The sequence below is a fragment of the Acipenser ruthenus genome, chromosome 12, assembly GCF_902713425.1.
Source record: "Acipenser ruthenus chromosome 12, fAciRut3.2 maternal haplotype, whole genome shotgun sequence".
NCBI classification, from domain to species: domain Eukaryota; kingdom Metazoa; phylum Chordata; class Actinopteri; order Acipenseriformes; family Acipenseridae; genus Acipenser; species Acipenser ruthenus.
The window spans coordinates 11,708,126-11,728,982 of NC_081200.1; the positions used below are offsets into that span (position 1 = coordinate 11,708,126).

The 20,857-nt window shown below is 39.4% G+C and overlaps 1 protein-coding gene across 3 annotated transcripts in view; it reads right to left on the minus strand.

Annotated features, from left to right (window-relative positions):
* Positions 1 to 17,866, minus strand: part of LOC117416460 (PEX5-related protein-like) — a 106,795-nt gene extending 88,929 nt beyond the window's left edge. For all 3 annotated transcript variants that reach the window (XM_034027538.3, XM_034027535.3, XM_034027534.3), the window contains exon 1: positions 17,333 to 17,866. In XM_034027538.3, the coding sequence (XP_033883429.1) occupies positions 17,333 to 17,353 (21 nt within the window). In that variant the 5' untranslated portion in view covers positions 17,354 to 17,866. The remainder of the gene's footprint in view (positions 1 to 17,332) is intronic.
* Between the last annotated feature and the right edge of the window lie 2,991 nt (positions 17,867 to 20,857).

Genomic DNA, 20,857 nt, shown 5'->3' on the forward strand with positions numbered 1-20,857 from the left:
TGAATAGATTCAATTATTTTAGACTGTCTGCATATGACATGCCTTTTAAACCCGGGATAATTCTGGTTGCTCTTCTTTGCACTCTTTCTAGAGCAGCAATATCCTTTTTGTAACGAGGTGACCAGAACTGAACACAATATTCTAGGTGAGGTCTTAATAATGCATTGTAGAGTTTTAACATTACTTCCCTTGATTTAAATTCAACACTTCTCACAATATATCCGAGCATCATGTTGGCCTTTTTTTAGCTTCCCCACATTGTCTAGATGAAGACATTTCTGAGTCAACATAAACTCCTAGGTCTTTTTCATAGTTCCCTTCTTCAATTTCACTATCTCCCATATGATATTTATAATGCACATTTTTATTGCCTGCATGCAATACTTTACACTTTTCTCTATTAAATTTCATTTGCCATGTGTCTGCCTAATTCTGAATGCTGTCTAGATCATTTTGAATGACCTTTGCTGCTGCAACAGTGTTTGCCATTCCTCCTATTTTTGTGTCGTCTGCAAATTTAACAAGTTTGCTTACTATACCAGAATCTAAATCATTAATGTAGATTAGGACTAGCAGAGGACCTAATACTGATCCCTGTGGTACACCACTGGTTACCTCGCTCCATTTTGAGGTTTCTCCTCTAATCAGTACTTTCTGTTTTCTACATGTTAACCACTCCCTAATCCATGTGCATGCATTTCCTTGAATCCCTACTGCATTCAGTTTGAGAATTAATCTTTTATGCGGGACTTTGTCAAAAGCTTTCTGGAAATCTAAATAAACCATGTCGTATGCTTTGCAGTTATCCATTTTCAATGTTGCATCCTCAAAAAAGTCAAATAGGTTAGTTAGACACGATCTCCCTTTCCTAAAACCATGCTGACTGTCTCACAGGATATTGTTACCATATAGGTAATTTTCCATTTTGGATCTTACTATAGTTTCCATAAGTTTACATATAATAGAAGTCAGGCTTATTGGTCTGTAGTTACCTGGTTCGGTTTTGTCTCCCTTTTTGTGGACCGGTATTACGTTTGCTATTTTCCAGTCTGTCGGTACAACCCTTGTGTCAAGAGACTGTTGCATGATCTTGGTTAGCGGTTTGTAAATAACTTCTTTCATTTCTTTGAGTACTATTGGGAGGATCTCATCTGGCCCAGGGGATTTGTTTATTTTAAGAGCTCCTAGTCCCTTTAACACTTCTGCTTCTGTTATGCTAAAGTTATTTAAAATTGGATAAGAACAGGTCGACATGTCGGGCATGTTGTCTGTGTCCTCCTTTGTAAAAACCTGTGAAAAGTAATCATTTAATATATTTGCTATTTTTTTTTCTTCATCTATGATTTTGCCATTTGTGTCTCTTAGACATTTAACCTCCTCTTTGAATGTTCTCTTGCTGTTATAATATTGGAAAAATATTTTGGAATTGGTTTTAGCCCCCTTAGCAATATTGATTTCTATCTCTCTCTTGGCCTTTCTAACTTCCTTTTTGACTTGTGTTTGCAGTTCCAAGTACTCTTTCTGTGTACTTTGTTTTTGGTCCCTTTTAAACGCTCTTAAGCACTGTACAAAAGGGTTTGGCATGATCCATATGGCAGTACATTAGAATATATAGTCCATCTTTAGATCTTTATATTGTTACAACTCATTTTCCAATCTTAGTTCCCAGTGTCTTAGTGATTAGTTATATACTATGTGGAATCTGAGTATTGTTTATTAGGACTGTGTAATACTGGGACCCCTTTCCAACAACAAAACCCTTACATAATGTAATGGCAAATGAATATCTAGTAGTAAGAATTAATAGTACTTAAACTTGGAAAACAACAGAGCCCTTAGTTTCAGAATAGAAAAAAACTAAAAACTAAGTAACGTTGCAGGAGGAGAGGGTAAAGGATCTAAATGATTAATTGATTGATTATTGAAATTAAAAGTGACTCACTATGTTGAACACCCCTTTATTATTATATCAATTATGAATTTATAATAATCTGTTACTAATCATTTGTTCTTCAGCTGAATATGTTACTAGAAAATTATAATAAAAGAATTAGAAACTATATCATATGACACCACAGGGGTGCCTGAGGCTGTGACTGACATTAACACCCTCAAACTATTGAGTATTGTAGCCAATGGAACATCTAACAGTGCTTCCCCTTTGACCTTGCCTAGATTTGTGGAGCACCTGATAACTGGACATTCCGAGATAAGCACAATACAAACATAGACTTACTTACATTGTATTAAATCAACAGTTGAAGGTAAACTCTGAAGATCAATGAGAACTGTGTCCCTGGTCTTAAAAAAATGGTTTATTAGCTCTGGAAAGAAGATATGTCCCCTTAATATGGCTCCCCTGGTACTGAATGAAAAATGATCAGAGATAGGTTTACATAAACATGAAAATCCTGGGCTGCCTATAGTAAGCACAAAGAAAGAGAAGCCAACAGAGTTACAAGTGATTACACACATGGCCAGATTTATCACACCAAAATGCAATCAGCGCTTTTTTTTTTTTTATTTTTTTTTTTAAAGAAAATAAAATGGTAGGTTACGGATATAACCCTGGTTCACTGAAAGAGAAGACGACCAACAACAATACTTTTGGGATATGCCTGCCACAGGTCAGGTATTCACTGAGCATTCTATATCAAAGCTACTTATTCCCTCGGTAGGTGATACCTAGGACGTCACTCTGCGGAGCTCAAATCCTCTTTTGCATTGAACCCGCGAATGCGCGTGATGCGACCTTGCAAGGTTTGGTGGTCGTCTTCACTTTCAGGGAACCAGGGTTACATCAATAACCTAACGTTCCTTTTCAACTCGAAGACGACCACCAACTAATACTTTTGGGAAAGTATACCAAAGCTGTCGCGAGGGAGTGTGAGTGAACAGCAGATGAGGGACGTCTCACTACTGCCAAACTAATGTTTGTGGTGTGAGCGTGCAACCTCAACCCCTTGTGCCTAATAAAGGCATAGAGGGATCTACCACATTGAGTCGGTAGAACCTGGTGAATGTATGCAGAGTAGCCCAGCTAGCCGCAGTACACATATCAGTCAATCAGGCACCTCTAAAGAGGGCCCATGACGTAGCCACTCCTCTGGTAGAGTGCGCGGCCACCCTCCCAGGTGGGGGTAGGCCGGCATTGGTATATGCAGTCGAAACTGTGTCCACAATCCAGTGGGACAGTCGCTGCTTCGAGAGGGCTTGACCCAGGATCCTTTCACCGTGACAGATGAAGAGCTTGTCAGACTGACGCAGTTTTCTCATCCTATCCACATAACATCTCAATGCCTAAACCGGGCAGAGGGAATTCCATCTCCGATCCTCCTCCGAAGAAAAAGGAGGAGGATGAAAAGCCTCTAATTCCACTGATTGATTCAAGTGGAAAGCGAGGTTTGTGCGTAACGACACCCTGTTTTCATCATCCCAAACACGCATACAGGAGCTGTGCATTGACAGAGCCTGTAGCTCACTAACCCGTTTAGCAGAGGTGATGGCTAACAAAAAGGCTGTCTTCATAGAGAGATATTTCAACTCTATGGAATGTATATGGAATGTAGGCTCAAATGGGGCCTTAGTGAGAGCCTCCAGTACCACATTTAGACTCCACTCGGGGAAGATGTCCTTTCTAGGAGAATGTAACCTCTGAGCGCCCTTGAGACTAGTATATGTATATGAGCGCCTGGGGACAATGGGGACATGACATGCAGATATGGTTGCTAGGTACACTTTCAGCATAGAGGGGGGATCTACCCTCCTCTTGAAAGTCTTGCAGAAACTTTAAGATGATTGCTATAGGGCAATAAATGGGGTCATGACCTCTGGCCATACACCAATTTTGGAAATGCCTCCACTTATAAGCGTACAACGACCTTGTGGAGGGGGCCCTAGTATTTTGTAGTGTACTGACAACTGCATGTGAGAGTCCTAAGGTGGACAGACGGCCTTGTCCAGGGGCCAAACCCACAGTTGGAGTCTGCCCGGTACTGGGTGCCAGAGAGTGCCTCTTGTCTGACTGAGGAGATCCATGCACAGCGGGATCTCCCAGGGCTGGCCTCGCAGGAGCTGGCAAAGGTTTGCAAACCAGATTCTCCTGGGCCATCTTGGGGCCGCCAGGAGAACTGTTGCTTATTCTCTCAGAACTTTCTCTAGGAAGGCTGGGAGCAATGGTATTGGCGGGAATGCATATAAAAGTGTTCTGGGCCACTCATGCACTAGGGTGTCGATGCCTGCCGCAGCAAGGTGATCGACTTTGCCCAGGTCAATAGCCGAAAGGCTATGCGGTGCAACCCCGGGGACCGAAGTCCTCCCTGGTGGTTGACATATGCTACTACAGACATGTTGTCCGTGCACTGGAAGGAAATGCTGGAGAGCGAGGTGATCCTCTCGCAGTTCCAGCACATTTATGTGCAGGGATGTCCATTGACCCCACCAGGACCTGCGGACTCCTCTGTCTGCCCAGACCACACCCCAAGGAAGCATTGCAGCCACTTGTCGAGACGCCTCTCGCTCTCGGTTTGCAGGAATTGCGCTTGTCCCAGTGCCCCGGCACCTTCCAAGGAGGCCAGCGGGGCTACCTGTTTGGAGACACTCTGCTCTGAGGCCAGTCAGTGCCAGGAAGATTGTACCTCCCCCAGAAAATCTGGGAACAGCGGAAAAGGCTGGGGGGGGGGGGGGGTAGAAGCTTGCACCGGTCTGAACATGCTCGCTCCATAAGCGCTCGAACTGAGCTCGATGGAGGGGTAACACCAGTCTCTGAGGCAACCGCTGTCTCCACCTTCAGGTCTGAGATATCCTTGGCCTGTCTACTGTGACTTGCCCGCTTACTGCTCCTCGAAGGAGACCATGAGCGGCTGCGAGCTCGGTGGGCTGAAGCCTGTGCACAGGGTATGCTCTGTGACGGGCTCGAAGGCAGGTGGAGGGGGGAGGACGGGGCTCACAATGCTGCAGAGGGCTCAGCTGAGCTGGCTGAGGAAGCTGCTCCTGTAAACTCTGCGAGCCTCCTGCGCAGGGTCTGATGCTGCTAGGCAGAACGTCTCATCTCCTAGGGTGGAGGAGGCGTGCTGCATCATCAAGCACCTGACACACAGGAGGTGTTTGTCCTTTGGGGGAAGCATCCCTCCACAGGATGTGAAAGGGTGGAATGTGCATCTCAACATGCCAGGGCAAAGCACCGATGCACAGAGCATCTGGACACTAGAGGCGCCTAAGCACCGATGCACCAAGGTTTGGGGGCACTAACTGCGGCAAAGCACCAAGGCACCGAGGCTGTGAGGCACCTAGGCACCAAGTGCACCGTGGGCACCAAGGGTACCGATGCAGGGGGCATTCGAGCACTGAGCGCGCCAAATTACCAAGGCCTCGTGGCTCTGAGCAGCGAAGGCGCCGAAGCACTGAGGTACCGAGGCTCTGAGGTGTCAAAGCACCGAGGGCACAGACGGTATGGATGCAGGGAACGTCTGAGCACCAAAGGCACTGAAGCAGGCATTGAGGCTCTGAGGCACTGAGACACTGAGGGCGCTGAAGCACTGGGGAGCCAAGCGCACTGAAGGCACCAAGCACCAGGGGCATAAACACCGAGGTTACTGGGCCGGGTGTCTAGTCTGGACCATGTGCAGTCACACAACCGATGCAGCACACAGCTTGCAGGTGTGTGGAGCACTGCCTACAGACAGTATCAGTCTGGACCACGTGCAGTCACACAACCAGAGCAGCGCGTAGCTTACAGCGGAGTGGAGCACAAGCTTCAGACAGTATACAAAAAAAAGAGAGAAAGAGTTTTAAGACCTACGCACTATTAATGTTACATGATTAACAACAAACAAAATAGATACACTTTAGATCCTTAAATACATTCCCTCCTGTTGTGTTACTTGTTTTATAGCATTCAAAATGTAATTCTGCTTTTACAAACAATAGTGAAAATTGCATCATCTATAGTGACTTTGATTAAGACTCCTTTACTGAAGTTCAAGAATCAGATCATTTAGTTTTAGAAAGATAAAAATCACAAGAACCAGCAAATTAATACGAACCAAATTTGCTGTATCAAAGTCAAGCTTTTTGTTTGTTTGTTTTTTTAGTTCCAAAGGTGAAGATTTATAGTATTATCTCAAGTAACATGCTGAGAGTGCTTCCGAGAAAATGAATAGTCTTCGCTCCAAAAAAAACAAGCTGCTTCAGCAACTCAATTCCCTAAAGCAGTCCCACGTTACACAGTCGACTGTGCAGCCCATCTGCACTCCTGCCGCATCACCACAGCAACATTACAGGTGCCAGGGACAAACAAATCTTCACAGACACCTGAACCCCCCCCCCCCCACCCCCACCCCCCACCCCCCAGCACAGACACAGCAGGCAGGGATCCAAAACTGCTTCATCATTATCCAGCAGTAGATTATAGTTAGCATATTCCTAAATCTTCATATTCACCCAGGTGTTTAAATTACCTGACCTTGCCTTATGCATATTATATGTCGAATCCATCACTATCAATAACAGATCCCTTATTTGTTTGCCAGTCTTGTGATGCCCCTGTTATGCAAAGTAAAACTTTTTTTTTTTTTTTTTGCAATTCAGCATCTCTGTTTTGAAGGCAGAATTTGTTAAACAAACTTCTGCAATGTGACTTTGGTTGGGCAGTCACAAATAATCCCATGTGGGTTTTGGAGCTTGAATATTTTAATGCACTCTATCCGGTATCTGGCCGAGTTTGTCTTGCAGTTTGATTGAAAGCATAAAACAGGAGCATAACACAGGACATGAAGAGCTGCTGCATTTGCTATTGAATCGAGGTCACAATTTATGTAAACTTCCATTAATAAGACTGCAACTAAAGATTAATTAGCACATGCTTTTTTTACTAACCGGTTTAATTTGTATTGCATTTTAATTAATGATATTAATAATACATTCAACACTTACAGTATTCATATTTGGATAGGAGGGTTGTTTCACACCTGCCATAGATAACCTATTTGTTTGTTTTCTTTTAAAACCGGTATATTATACAGTACTGTAGTGTGAGTAAATCTATACAGTGGCTTTTTCAACATTAGCACTTTTTTATCTGCTTATATTCTTATCAGAATTTACAACATCTATACAACTATCCACTTATGGAAAAGACTGATCAGATTTGATTTTTATAAGCACTTTCCAGGCTTATGTTTGCATGATACTGAATATATCAATGTATTTTGTACAACTCAAAACAAGGAAAGGGCTTGACCTTATTGACAAAATATCAGTTATCCAAACAATTAAAAATGCATACAGTTTGTTAATGCTTTAACCATATCATTTGTACAAAAGAAAAACCGTTGGAATTATTATTATGGATTTAAATCTAAATAAACAAAATCAATTTCATTGCCATCAACAAACAATAAAAGGGAAATATGAAATGAGAATAAAATGTTACCGTTAATAATAATAATAATAATAATAATAATAATAATAATAATAATAATAATAATAATAAATTGTGCCCAGAATTTTTGTTGGAGTCTGATTGGTCCATAGTTTAAAAATGATAATTATTATTGTATGCTTTCCACAGCCGTAGTAACAGGGTTCCCGGTCATTGCTATAACATGAATATCTTTGAATATTTTTTTCTCCGTTTAGAAATAATCGTGTATTCCAGAGAACTTTTTAGAAGTCGTACACTTACTAACTTACGGGTCAATTAATTGTAAAATCAATCAATCACTCAATCAATCAATCAATAGATAAATAAATAAATAAATAAAACACCAAAAACGTCCTTGAATAGAAAAAAACACCCACAGTGCGATTTATACAGAATCCAACTGCAAACATCTAATGTTATGCAATGGCATGGTAAAAGCTCATTTGCTTTTATAAATATTTAAAAGCATGCCAGGCAACCTAAAAGATTAAAACTGTCCACTGGGATCTCTGAATATGAGTGGGAGGGACATCAGACTTGAAAGTTGATATGAAAATAATTCCTGTATTAATGCAAATGATAAACCCTTTTTTTCTTCCTAAATGCTATTTAATTCATGTTGTCCCACTAAATCTGGATTAAAGTGCTCAACTAAATCTCTGTCTGTAAATTACAAAGCTGACACAAACAAAAACGCTACACTCCCTTTTCAATCCCCATGACTGTGATGTCTTCAGACTGTTTTTTTGTTTGTTTGTTTTTGTTTTCTTTTTTTAATGAGCTTGTTTATCCTTACAAGCATTAGCTGATGGGTTTATTTTGAGAAAATGAATTGCCAATCTGCACTTGACTTTTATAAATGGTGTTCAGGAGAGAGATAAGCTTTCACATAGGCAAGAGGAAGTAAGTTTAGCTTTTAGCTCATGGCTCCTACTGTAGCTGGGTGGAAACTGAATGGAAATAGACAACAAAAAAATGGTTTGAAAGCAAATCCATTTGTAGCAGTCAAAAGTCTATTTGTGGTGCCTTAATTCTTAAGCTGCTGACAGTCTTTTGGACAAAGATTAGATGAATGAGTGGTTCATTTGTGCCGGGGCTTGCCGGGGCTCACCCCCAGCACCTCTGGGCTTGACTAGGCATAGCCCAGGGGTCTCTAGAGTGTAATGAGCGTACTTTCAAAACACTCTGCTGCGCTTTTAATTCACGTTCAAAACACTCCCTTTCAAGACCACAACACTATAGCTAGGTACGCCGAAAACACTCCCCTCAAACACAATCAAATCAATAAACAATTTAATACTAATACGTACATATACCATATTTTCTAGTCACTGCTTAAATAAATGAAACCAGCTATATTTAATACATTTAGCCTATTCGTTTTATTTTGTCAATGTGTTTCGTTGTTAGTAACCTATATATATTTTCTTCTAAACATGCGTAAAACGTGTGTGTAATAATAGTGCTAATTAAATGTGTCTAAACGAGATTAAATATGAATGTCATTCTATATTTTTTTCATTAAAAAAATATATAAATAAATAATTATTCAAAACATGTTGTAAAGCGAAAAACTTTGTAATCCCTCGAAAATGATTGTTGTTTTTGAAGCAAAATAACTTAAACCGGTATGCTTGAAATAAGGTCAACCATAGATTCCAATTTACTGTATTCATGTGTGTGTGCACGCGTGCCCATGCATGTTTCTGGATGTAATACTGTGTTTTTTTTTCTTTAATGTGTATATAGTTAAATTTGGTACTTTTTATTTTTTGTTTGCTTTGTATTTCAACACCGTATTTTCATATACAGTACGTTTGTACAGTTACAGTTTCTGTTAGTAAATTGTTATGTTGGTTAATTCGGTCAGCTTTACCTGAAAAACGTTTGTGTAAATACAAATGTAATACTATAACTGTAAAAATGTATGTAAATGTTTTGAACTTAATGTACTGTAAATTGTTGTGCGCGTAAGAGTGTTTTGAAAATAATAAATGCTTTGAACGTAATGTATAGAGTGTTTTGAGCGTGAGTGTTTTGAACAAGTGTTATGAACGTGACCTGCGCGTTTTGAGTGACTAGTAGAGCGTTTTGAACGTACGCTAAAAACACTCAGAGGGTGGATTGCAGCATACCAGTGGCTTAGGGCCGGACCAAATCAAAGCTAGCACTTAGCAAACGAGGACGCAAAAGCATTCGCGGTAACAAAACACAAGAAAAATTCCAAGCGTAATTTCGCGGAACAAAAACAAGCCCTTTTGAACTTTGATCAAACTCAAGGCTAACAAATGTAAACAAACTAGAATACTAATAAAGAATGTATGAATGTTTTAACCACTTTAAAGATATTAACTTTTAGTTTTAAACATTTGGTTACTCTCGTAAAGTACTTCAACATGTTTGCCTACACAGAAACATTATGAAGCCGAAATTCTCGGCACGTAAGAACAAGCCCACCATTCCAGTACAAGGGAGCACATTTTGGTTAAAAATGTAACACATGCTCCCCATTGTGCAATTATGCTCTTTTTATTTAGTTTAACTGAAGTATTTTAGGGGCATTTGTTTGATTATTTGGATGTGGGAAGAGGGAATAGTTCAGAATAGAGTAGGACCCAAAAAACACATTGTTCCAGATTAATTAAAAAGTACAAAGTTTGCACGGGTTCCCCATGGGTATTATTTTATTGCAGATAAATCTTAGTCAGGTGTTTGTATTTAACTTTATGCCTTAAGGATACCTGTGCCTTTTTTAAAAAACACATATATCAATGTATTGCCCTACATATAATTCTGTTTCTTGTGGTTTTTATACAATCAAGCAATTATCTTTAAAAAGCTTTCCAGTTTTTTAAACTAACAAAAACATCCTCCTTTGAAAATGTAAGACCTAATGTAAAAGAGCAATCTTTTTATTATTTCTAACAGGATTGCGAGATGCATTCAAGCCATGATAAACTTGTCATTTGTTGTGAGTCTCAGTTTTTCACATCATCTAAAGCCCCTTTCACACTGGCATGAACCCGGGTCAGAACCCGGTGTCATGCGGGTCGGGTATGCGATTTCACACTACTTTTGATAAAGCAGGGTTGACCAGGGTGACAGACGTAAGTAAACAATGCATGTATCAATGCCTCGGAAGCAGCTTGTTACTGACGCTTCCATCCAAGCGTCTCTGGACTGAACCGTCGGTCCAAATGTTGATTAGAGCAAACATTTCTACATCCCTGCTGCGGTCTGGCTCATGGTGTGTCTCAAGCAAGAAAAATATGGCTAAACAGAATAAATAGAAACGTTCCTTGCAGAAGTGAAACTTTCACCGCAGGCATGGCTGTTTGTTATTGCGTCGGCTCAGTCAAGCATTTTGTCTCGCTCAACCCAGGTCAAAGCGTGTCAACCCACATCCTGAGGTGGGTCAGTGGGACTGTGACCCAGTTAGGAGTGCCAGTGTGACTTGACTGCCGGGTTAGGCTCTGTAGTCTGGCTATAAGTAAAAGCTGAACCTGGACTTTAGCTTGCAAACCAAATGTCAGGTAACATTATAAGACACCCAATTCAAGGAGACACACGTTTCAGCCATTGCTTTATTCAGTGTTATGACATTTCAAAGCAGGAGTTTCTATTCATCCCAGCTTACTCAGGCACATACTCCTACTGAACTGCTGTGCATTAGAATGTGAATGTTCTGTGCAACCATCTGATTGGATGTCCATTGTGTGTGTATCCAATCATAATACAAAGAACCCCCAGGTGTATTTGGCAGTATCCATCAAGTGTGCCAAGCTATACTTACCTACTGAACAATACTAAAAAAAAAAAAAAAAAATTGTGACCACATTTTCTGTGCAGTTCCATATTTTTTTGCACTACCCATTGAACTAGGAAAGAATCAACATGTCACTTCCACTGCAGTCCTCCATGTACCCAGTTTCACTTCTGGGAGGGACTGAGGCTCAGGTATAAAGTGTTTAAATCAATCAAACAAGGTGAAGTATTGTTGCATTGTTTTGCAGTAAGCCTGGGGTTTAGGATCATACCTTCTCTACACGGTCAACTACCAGACAGCGGTGTCCTCTAATCATTATACCTGAATAGAAATCATATATTTAAACATTCATTCAAACCAATTTGCATCACTGGTATCACTGGGTCAGTTCTCATTGCCTCGTATCTCCTGTAGTGGTCTGGGCTCAGGCTATTGTTTCCAACTAATTGGCTGCACAATTAGGTCTGTTCATCTAATTTATTATCTAGTATTAATGTGTGCTTTAAATGAATTCAGCATCCTTATACTGGTATTAATATTACAGTAAAGTGTAGAGAACTTGCACATTAAAGTTCTTGTAAAGTACAGTATAAAAAGTCAGAAAGCTTTTCAGTATCTTGCCATGTCACATTATTCATACAATGCAATGAGACTATACATTTTTACTAGATTAACAACATATATTTGATACTCATTAAGGCTGGGCCATGGCAATATTCCCTATATACTTAATAATCAGCTGTTTTTTTGTTAAGTTTTGTCAGGGTAGAGGGAGATTATTTTATTAATTGTCCATTGTAAATCATACTGAAGATTAATGTTTTCTATATGCTTTACTTTGATCAGGCACCAGTCAATGACCCAGCCTGAAAACACATAGGCAACAATGGAAGCGTCTTACCTGACTAAATTATTAAGTTCTTATCGTTTTAGTAGATCTCTTACAGATGGTGGTGATATGCCATTTACTTTCTGTGCTCCGCCACGCTATGCTAGCTTTATATCTTTTGAACTCCACGTCCTCAACACATATTGTCAAACTATCTCATTTGATTTGGTATTTAGCAATTTCACAGAAAACATCTCATTTTTTTCTTTTTTCTTTCCGTGTTTGATTTTTACTTCAGTATCAATCTTTATTTAAATTCATTAAAGCTTTGTGAATAGAGTCCATCAATTATTTATTTTCTGTTCAGAGACTATTCCATCATTCCAGTAATGGCAAGGAGATAAAAACAATGAAGGCATATTGTTATTAATTAGCAGACACCTTTATCCAAAGCTACTACAGAGACTAGGGGTGAACTATGCATCAACAACTGCTGCTGAAGTCACTTACAACAGGACCTCGGTTTTACATCTCATCCGAAGGACGGAGCACAAGGATGTTAAGTGACTTGCTCAGGGTCACACACAGTGAGTCAGTAGCTGAGCTGGGATTGAACCAGGGACCTCCTGGTAATAAGCCCCTTTCTTTAACCACTGGACCACCAGTGGTTAAAGCATGATAACTATTTTTTTTGTTTAACTTATTTCATTATGTATTTCGTTCTTGTATGTTTAACACATTTGGTAAATAAATATGTCCATATGTGTATATTCCATAATAATCACATTTCTATTTGATGTTTTGTAAAGTGCTTTACCTATGCAACTGCAAACGCATTACAAATAACTCACAGACAGATGCCTACACCACACATAAGTCTGAGTTCTTACAGGTTGCATAATAAGCCACTTTCTGCACTGCTACCATAGTGATTGCCAGCAAGCAATGTAAGTCCCTTACAAAGATGTCAAATGGTGAAAAAGGTACCACTTTGTCTCATGGCATTGGGCAGATTATGCTATTAAAGACCATTTGTTACCATCTACCATTTCCAGTCTCTGCAGAACATGCCTAAAGTTATGCTGTTCATTTAAAAGCTGTGACAGAGAGATAAAGGAAGAGGGAAAATACATGGCAAGTCTGTATGAAAAATGCAGAATGCAAAAGGTGGAGCCACACACTGTATAATAAGCTGGCGAGGTCAACAAGAGGAAAAGCATTTTTTCATCACTACACTTTCTTTCATACATGAAGTGTTCTCAATCATCTACCAACCTGCTCGATAGAAACCATCACGTTCAAGTGTAATACGTTACAAAATCACACATTCAAAGACATGTTCATTTATAAGGACTTATATATAAGATTTCTATTTACAACAGAAAACTGTTCTTTTTTTAAAATTTAGAATCTCCATAATTTACCCCCGATTTTCTCCCAATTTGAAATGCCCAATTATTATTATTATTATTATTATTATTATTATTATTATTATTATTATTATTATTATTTCTCCTTCAATGCAGCGATTCCCCACACAGCTCAAGGACCCGAGGCTGAGTAGGCATCCTCCTAAATCAAGACAGAAGAATGAGCACCAAGCAGTTTTCCAGAGGGACTGCAGTTCTTTCACAAATGTTTATTTTCCAATCAAAATGAAAGACATTTGTCACATTGGCAGATTTGCAAGCAGAAGGTGAGTTCATGAAACTGAAATGTTTTTGAATAATGTTAAGACATCTGGTTTTCAATTCCCTCTTTCTTTTCGACACTGGATTAAAACTTGATAATGAACCGGTAACAGTGGAAAGTCTCTGTCAGGTTAGAAAATTTAACTGCAGCTTTGTTTATTCTTTTCCTGGTGCTCTAACAAAACTGGAATAGATGATGTCGATTTTTTAGACTGTGATCTCAAAACAAAATCAGAGATTATTGAAAGCAGTAGCTGTGGATTCTACAAAAGAAAATGCACAATTCATTTTTGGGATTGTACCATTTATCTTTCAAATAGTGCCCATTGTTTTAAACTAAATGTAGCATAAATTCTTCTGAGACTACTTATTGTAATTAACTAGAATGAAATATCTGACAGCTGCTCCCAATAAGTTATTCTGTATTAAGAATGGACTGTTGGCATTCAAGTATGCCTCAATGAAGTCTGTGTGGGAATAGGATTACTTCTCTAAAGGTAGACCAATATTATAATTACTATCCTATGAAGTATAACAAAAAAATGAAATAAATAAAAATAGACAAACTTTATTATAGACAGCATAGTCTGTTTTTGTCACAAACAGTATACAGTAACTTCAGAAAAATGACATACTGTAATCTTATATTGAATCTGTTATCAAATTATATCCACTATCCTAAATAACATTTCATTACTTTTAGCAAAGTCTTGCCAGAAAATAATGTCACTGGAAATAAAAGATACATAAAAGACGAGAACATTACTTAAGAAACTAAATGTGAAACCAATGGCTCGTCATAACGTCCATGAACTACATACAAATATGTGTTAAATGAACGTAGATGTATTACGCACAAGGAATCTACACTTAATGAGCTGCTTTTAATTCCTGATTTATTAAATCAGCCTGGTCACCAGTTCTTCCTAAAATAATTGCAGCTTGAAGAAACAGAACTGTGGTAGGTTCATGGACTGCAACTGAATTTCTAGAATCTCATTTTAAACTTGGACAGTAAGCAGTTGAATGAAAACTCAAAATGATGACGATAATAACCATTTTTTTAATGAATAAAAATCAGTATATCATGCAGAACTTTCCTCATTGTTGGAACCAAGTGTGAAACATCTCATTCTGTACCTCCTGCATTTATTTTACTGGAGCAGTGATATAAGATGCATGTTTCACTAATGAAACTACAGTAAGTATCATATGTTTTCATAAAAGCACCACAAAGTGTTTCTAAGTGTTATATAAACACTAAACCATAGTGTTAAAAATTTAATGCACTGGGGTCCCCGAGTGGCTCACTTGTTAAAGACACGACAGCATGGTGTGCAGGGCGATTCATGCAGTAATAGGCTGTGTGAAGTCACCGATATTCATTGGGTTTACACAGGGTGCATCACATTGCCTCTGGCACTTGGGTTAGGGAGGCAAAATTGACAGCCTATAGCAGCCCCAACTGGACGGGCCCTTGTGAGCTCTCCTGTGTAAAGAGGCGATTGGCAGTGGGATTGAAGAATACTCATAAACCAGTTCCCCTGAGCTGTTGTGAGGAGAAATACAGTAATTGGACAATCTAAATTGTGGAGAAAACCAGGTCACTCTAAATAAAAAAAGGAATACACTGAGGAAGAATGCAGGGAGTAGTGTAGTGTTTTTTTTCTTACTAGATAGATTAAGATTCACAGATGAATGAATACATTTCCTGGCTAAGAACTTTGACACACTGGTTACCCCAAGAGAGATAAATACACTATCACATTTGGGTTAGAATGGAAGGAGCACAAAGGAAGTCTACACAACAGACCAATATGGTCTACATAAGAGGAACAAAAGGACTGAAACATGATTCCATGAACTAATTCATTTTTTAGCAACCATCATGAGTGATATGACTGTCAATGCTTAGCAGCTATTGTTGTGTCATATTGTGTTGGATATGTGTCTGTGTGACACCTGCTAAGCACAAGTAGATACTGGTCCCTCGTGTAGTTCTATCTGGAAGGCATCTGATTGGACAAGGAGGGAAGTTTAGATTTTGCTAATTTGGTTACATTAATATGAAGGAACAAGCTGGCATGCTGAGTGTCGTGCCACAGCTTAAATATTGTCTTGGCAGTGGGTGGGTGGTTGCTGTGAAAAGAACATTACCCACAGAACAAAGAAACTTGACAGATGGAGACTCCAAATGAGTGTTTTGGGCACTCTTTTGAAAAAGGGTTCCATTGTAAAGATAATCTGATAAACAACAGAGAGCAGATTTTTCAAAGGGACACACAACACCATATTGTACAAATAGGGAGCAAAAGTTCCATCCTGCCTCCATAATAATTTGTACAGTACATTAATCAAACGCATCTGATACATAAGTCTATGACATGAAGAATAACTAATTTAGATACACATTGTTAACTGATTCCATAACTTGATTATTCTCTCAATTGCACTGCATGCTAAATACTGTACAGCGGTCCACCCGTCGGTTCGTTTCCCAAGCGGACTTTGCTGTTCAAACTTCACACCAAACGTACCGCCTAGTGCGGATCAAACCCTCTAAACGGACCCAGTGTGAACACAGCCTGAGATGTTATATAGTACACTTTCTAGTAGTGTAGGTAACCTTCAAAAATATAGCCTCAAATTCTGGAAGCATACATTACTGTTTGCTGTGACAGCTGACAGATGCCAATATTAATCACGTGAGTTAGGGGGGGCATTTTTGTTAAATATTCCGCGGTTGTACTGTATGCATACTCATTAAATATCAGAAGTACACATACCGGTATGTATACTATTCCATAAACTACCATAAGCTCTTACTAAAGAAGCCATTGCCTCTCTGTAATTCTCTGTAATTCCCTGCCTGTACATCAACGCGTGTTACAGAAAGAAAAAAAACACACCTTCAACGCCGGTAACTAAGAATGTATTATAAGTATTTCACTGCCTCACTAACTAAATCAGAGGAATAATGTCCACAGTCTACTGATCTTAACAAAATCGTACACCACACATTCATTTTCTAAACGCTACTGTGCGTTTCTTTGCCTGAGAAATGGTCAAGGTTAAAACCAATACTTATTGAAACATACAGTATTTCAACAGCCTGCTGCGCCCAGCCCAATACAAATGAAGACTCGCTGAAACTACCGGTTCAGTGTTATGCTGACTCAGTTTTGAACAGACAGCATTCATTCCTGTTTAAATATATACTCGACAAAAGAGCCAGTGCTGGCCAAAGGACTCATGTGTACAGCTGGTTAGGACAACGCATCCTCCCCAGGGAGCAGCGCTGTTCGACATTGAATGAACCCGCAAACCAGTAAAGGCTACTTGTTTAGAATTACAAGTAGTCCCTGTGAGAGTTGCCATGCCCTTCACTGACATGCATGCACATTTTATTATTATATTTTATTATTTTATTATTATTGTTGCCCACATTGTTATACATATATGTCCCTACATGCATTTGTTTTATTTGTACATCTCTTATTGAACATGTCCTTGGTGTTTCATAAAGCCATTCATTCGTGTTGTCGTTCTTAAATCGTTTTATTAATAATCTTTCAAATTCATGCAATGTCCCATTTTTAAGCGGAACATAAATAAACGCTTACCTGCACGTGCCCCTGGTACATATTGAGCCTAGGGTGAAAACGTCGCTTTCCCAAAGGTGGATATCAATTAGTTGAGCACTTGCAATGCAGCTTCATAGGAGGTGTTCAGAGGTGCAAAGCTGAACTGGAACCGGTTTGCCGTATTTGAGTCTGAATTGGCAGTGCGATTGACGGGGAGAGAAACACTCGCCTGCTTTCCGTGTGAAAGCGAGGAGCTGTCCTTCGCTCAAGTGCTGAAGTCGTTCTCCCCGTGTTGTCGTGATGGAAGAAAGGAGAGTCACACATATAATACAGGAAGGTGAATGAGGGTGCAGGACCAGCTGTGCACGCGGAGAATCGCCTCTAGCTGTTTCAGAGATTGTCCCTAACTAGGGTAACAATTATGTTCTCGTGTTGGTCGTGTGGAGCTGGAATACCACACATATGCTGTTCTTGCTGCCTAAAATAGTTTCAAGTCTACATTTCTTTCCGTCCTTTCTGACTGTTTTAATACTTCTAGTGTTCCCCTCACTCCGTCCCGTGCAACCGCTTCAACTCTCCCTGTTCTAACCTTTTTCTGGCTCTATCTATACTGGAGCCTCCTCCTTGTCTCACGTGCTCTATCATAAGGAATACAACTGAACTCTGAGTACATTTGACAGCATGTTGGCATCGGGTCATGAGAGAACCACGGAATTATTTAGTAAGCCTGTACTGTAACACAAGCACAGTGGATGAGAAATCCACAAAGAGAGAGAGAGACTTCAGTGAAACGTGAGGGAGAATACTGATGCCTCAATTGAAAGTATACTATTTTAAAAGTGTGAAATCCGAAATAAAATGGCCAAATATTTGAACCACAGAGTTCTTTCAAATACAGGTAATGGAAAGGGGTGTCACTATGTGTAAGACAGCTCTACCATATATATATATATATATATATATATATATATATATATATATATATATATATATATATATACAGTGCCGTGAAAAAGTATTTGCCCCCTGTCTGATTTTCTGCATTTTTGCATATTTCTGACACTGAATGTTATCAGATCTTCAACCAAAACCTAATATTAGATAAAAGGGACCCTGAGTGAACAAATAACACAGAAATTTGATACATATTTCATTTATTTATTAAAGAAAGTTATGCAACACCCAATGGCTCCGTGTGAAAAAATAATCGCCCCCTTAGGCTCAATAACTGGTTAAGCCACCTTTAGCAGCAATAACTGCAACCAAACGCTTCCTGTAGTTATTGATTAGTCTCTCACAGCGCTGTGGAGGAATTTTGGCCCACTCCTCCATGCAGAACTGCTTCAACTCAGTGACATTTGTGGGTTTTCGAGCATGAACTGCTCGTTTCAGGTGCTGCCACAACATCTCAATGGGGGTTAGGTCTGGACTTTGACTAGGCCATTCCAAAACTTTAAATTTCTTGTTCTTCAACCATTCTGATGTAGACTTGCTTGTGTAATTTGGATAATTATCTTGCTGCATGACCCAGATGCACTTCAGCTTCAGCTCACGGACGGATGGCCTGACATTCTCCTGTAGAATTCTCTGATACAGAGCAGAATTCATGGTTCCTTCAATGATGGCAAGGCGTCCAGGTCATGATGCAGCAAAGCATCCCCAAACCATGACACTACCACCACCATGCTTGACCGTTGGTATGAGGTTCTTACTGTGGAATGCAGTGTTTGGTTTTCACCAGACATAACGGGGCCCATGTCAGCCAAAAAGTTCCACTTTTGACTCATCTGTCCATAGAACATTGTTCCAGAACTCTTGAGGATCATCCAGGTGCTTTTTGGCAAACTTGAGATGAGCATTCATGTTCTTCTTAGTGAACAATGGTTTCCACCTTGCTACTCTGCCATGAATGCCATTTTTGCCCAGTGTCTTTCTGATGGTGGAGTCATGAACACTGACCTTAGCTGAGGCGAGAGAGGCCTGCAGATCCCTGGATGTTGTTCTAGGGTTCTTTGTGACTTCCTGGACGATTGTATGCCTTGCTCTTGGCAGGACGGCCACTCCTAGGAAGATTTACTATTGTCCCAAACTTTCTCCATTTGGACAGTATGGCTCTGACTGTGGTTCGGTGGAGCCCCAGAGCCTTAGAAATGGCTTTGTAACCCTTTCCAGACTGATAGGCATCAACAACTTTTTTCCGGAGGTCTTCAGGAATTTCTTTTGATCGTGGCATGATGTGCCTCTAGAACCTGTGTGCTGACAACTTCACTCTGATGGTAAGGGCCAAAGTTAGTCAGATTTATATTGGGCAGGGCTGGCCCAAATCAAACCTGGTTGTTAACCAAAGTACTCAAACAGCTGACTCTAATTATACCTTTAATTGGGTTGAGTTAACTAGGGGGGGGCAATAACTTTTTCACACCTGAAGATTGCATGTTTGATTACCTTGCACACCAAACAAATGAAAGAAGCACCAAACTTTGGTGACACTGTATATATATATATATATATATATATATATATATATATATATATATATAAAAACAGTGTTGTTTTCATTTTACAAAAATAGTTTATAGGTAACAACATTTTAAATGAATAATGTAATATATATATATATATATATATATATATATATATATATAAATTGTAACAATCTCGATTAACACAGCCAGGCGCAGTGGTATCAGCATAGTGCTGATACCACTGCACAAAAGAGGCGGCTCCTTTGTTCAGCGGTATTGGTGCTATGCTTTAGTACGAGAGGTCCCAGGCCTGGAGCCCTATCAAACTTGGCAATGTTCTTGCAGTGTGGTTTTAAAGTCAGCAGTCATCTGCTGATGCAATGCTGCTGTAGGAAAAATCCACTTCAGCAATGCAACTCTGCAGGGGGAAGTTCAAAATGAGGGGGAGCACTGTGGGTCATAAAGGGTCCTGTAACTGATGTCTATAACTTACCTGTTATTAAATTATTATTGAATTATCTATTATGTTAGGCATCATTTGTCTTGCAGAGCGATTCCAATATTCTTTTTTTAATTATTTAGGATTGTTTTTATTTTATTTTACTGTTAAGCACAGAGACTTATGGTAAAACATAATAAAAACCATGGTCAACTTTAATTAGGTACAAATAGCAAAACCCTGGTACTGTGGACATTTTGCTTATTCCTGGTCTGACAATTCTACAGCTCATTTAAACAGCTACTGAGTTGCAGAATCATCCATTAAAGATCCAAAGCTTTAGCAACTCTGTGAAACCTATGTCATCCCATGCAATAGATACTGACATTTCTTTCATTTATCTGTTTAATGTGGGATGGTTGTGCCTGTGTTGTTCAGAGGATGAACAGGAAAGGTCAGTACTGACGATGTGTTGAAAATAAATCATTCTCAATGAAAAAAAAAATCTTTAAAACCTGGAGACTTCAAACGAACCTTAAGGCTTTTGTCAATGTCAGTTTGAATAATACATATCAGTTGTCAGGGTTTAACAAGAAGTTTGGTTTAATGAGTATAAAATTGATAATCTTGAAAAGACTGACTTTCATCATCAACACCAGA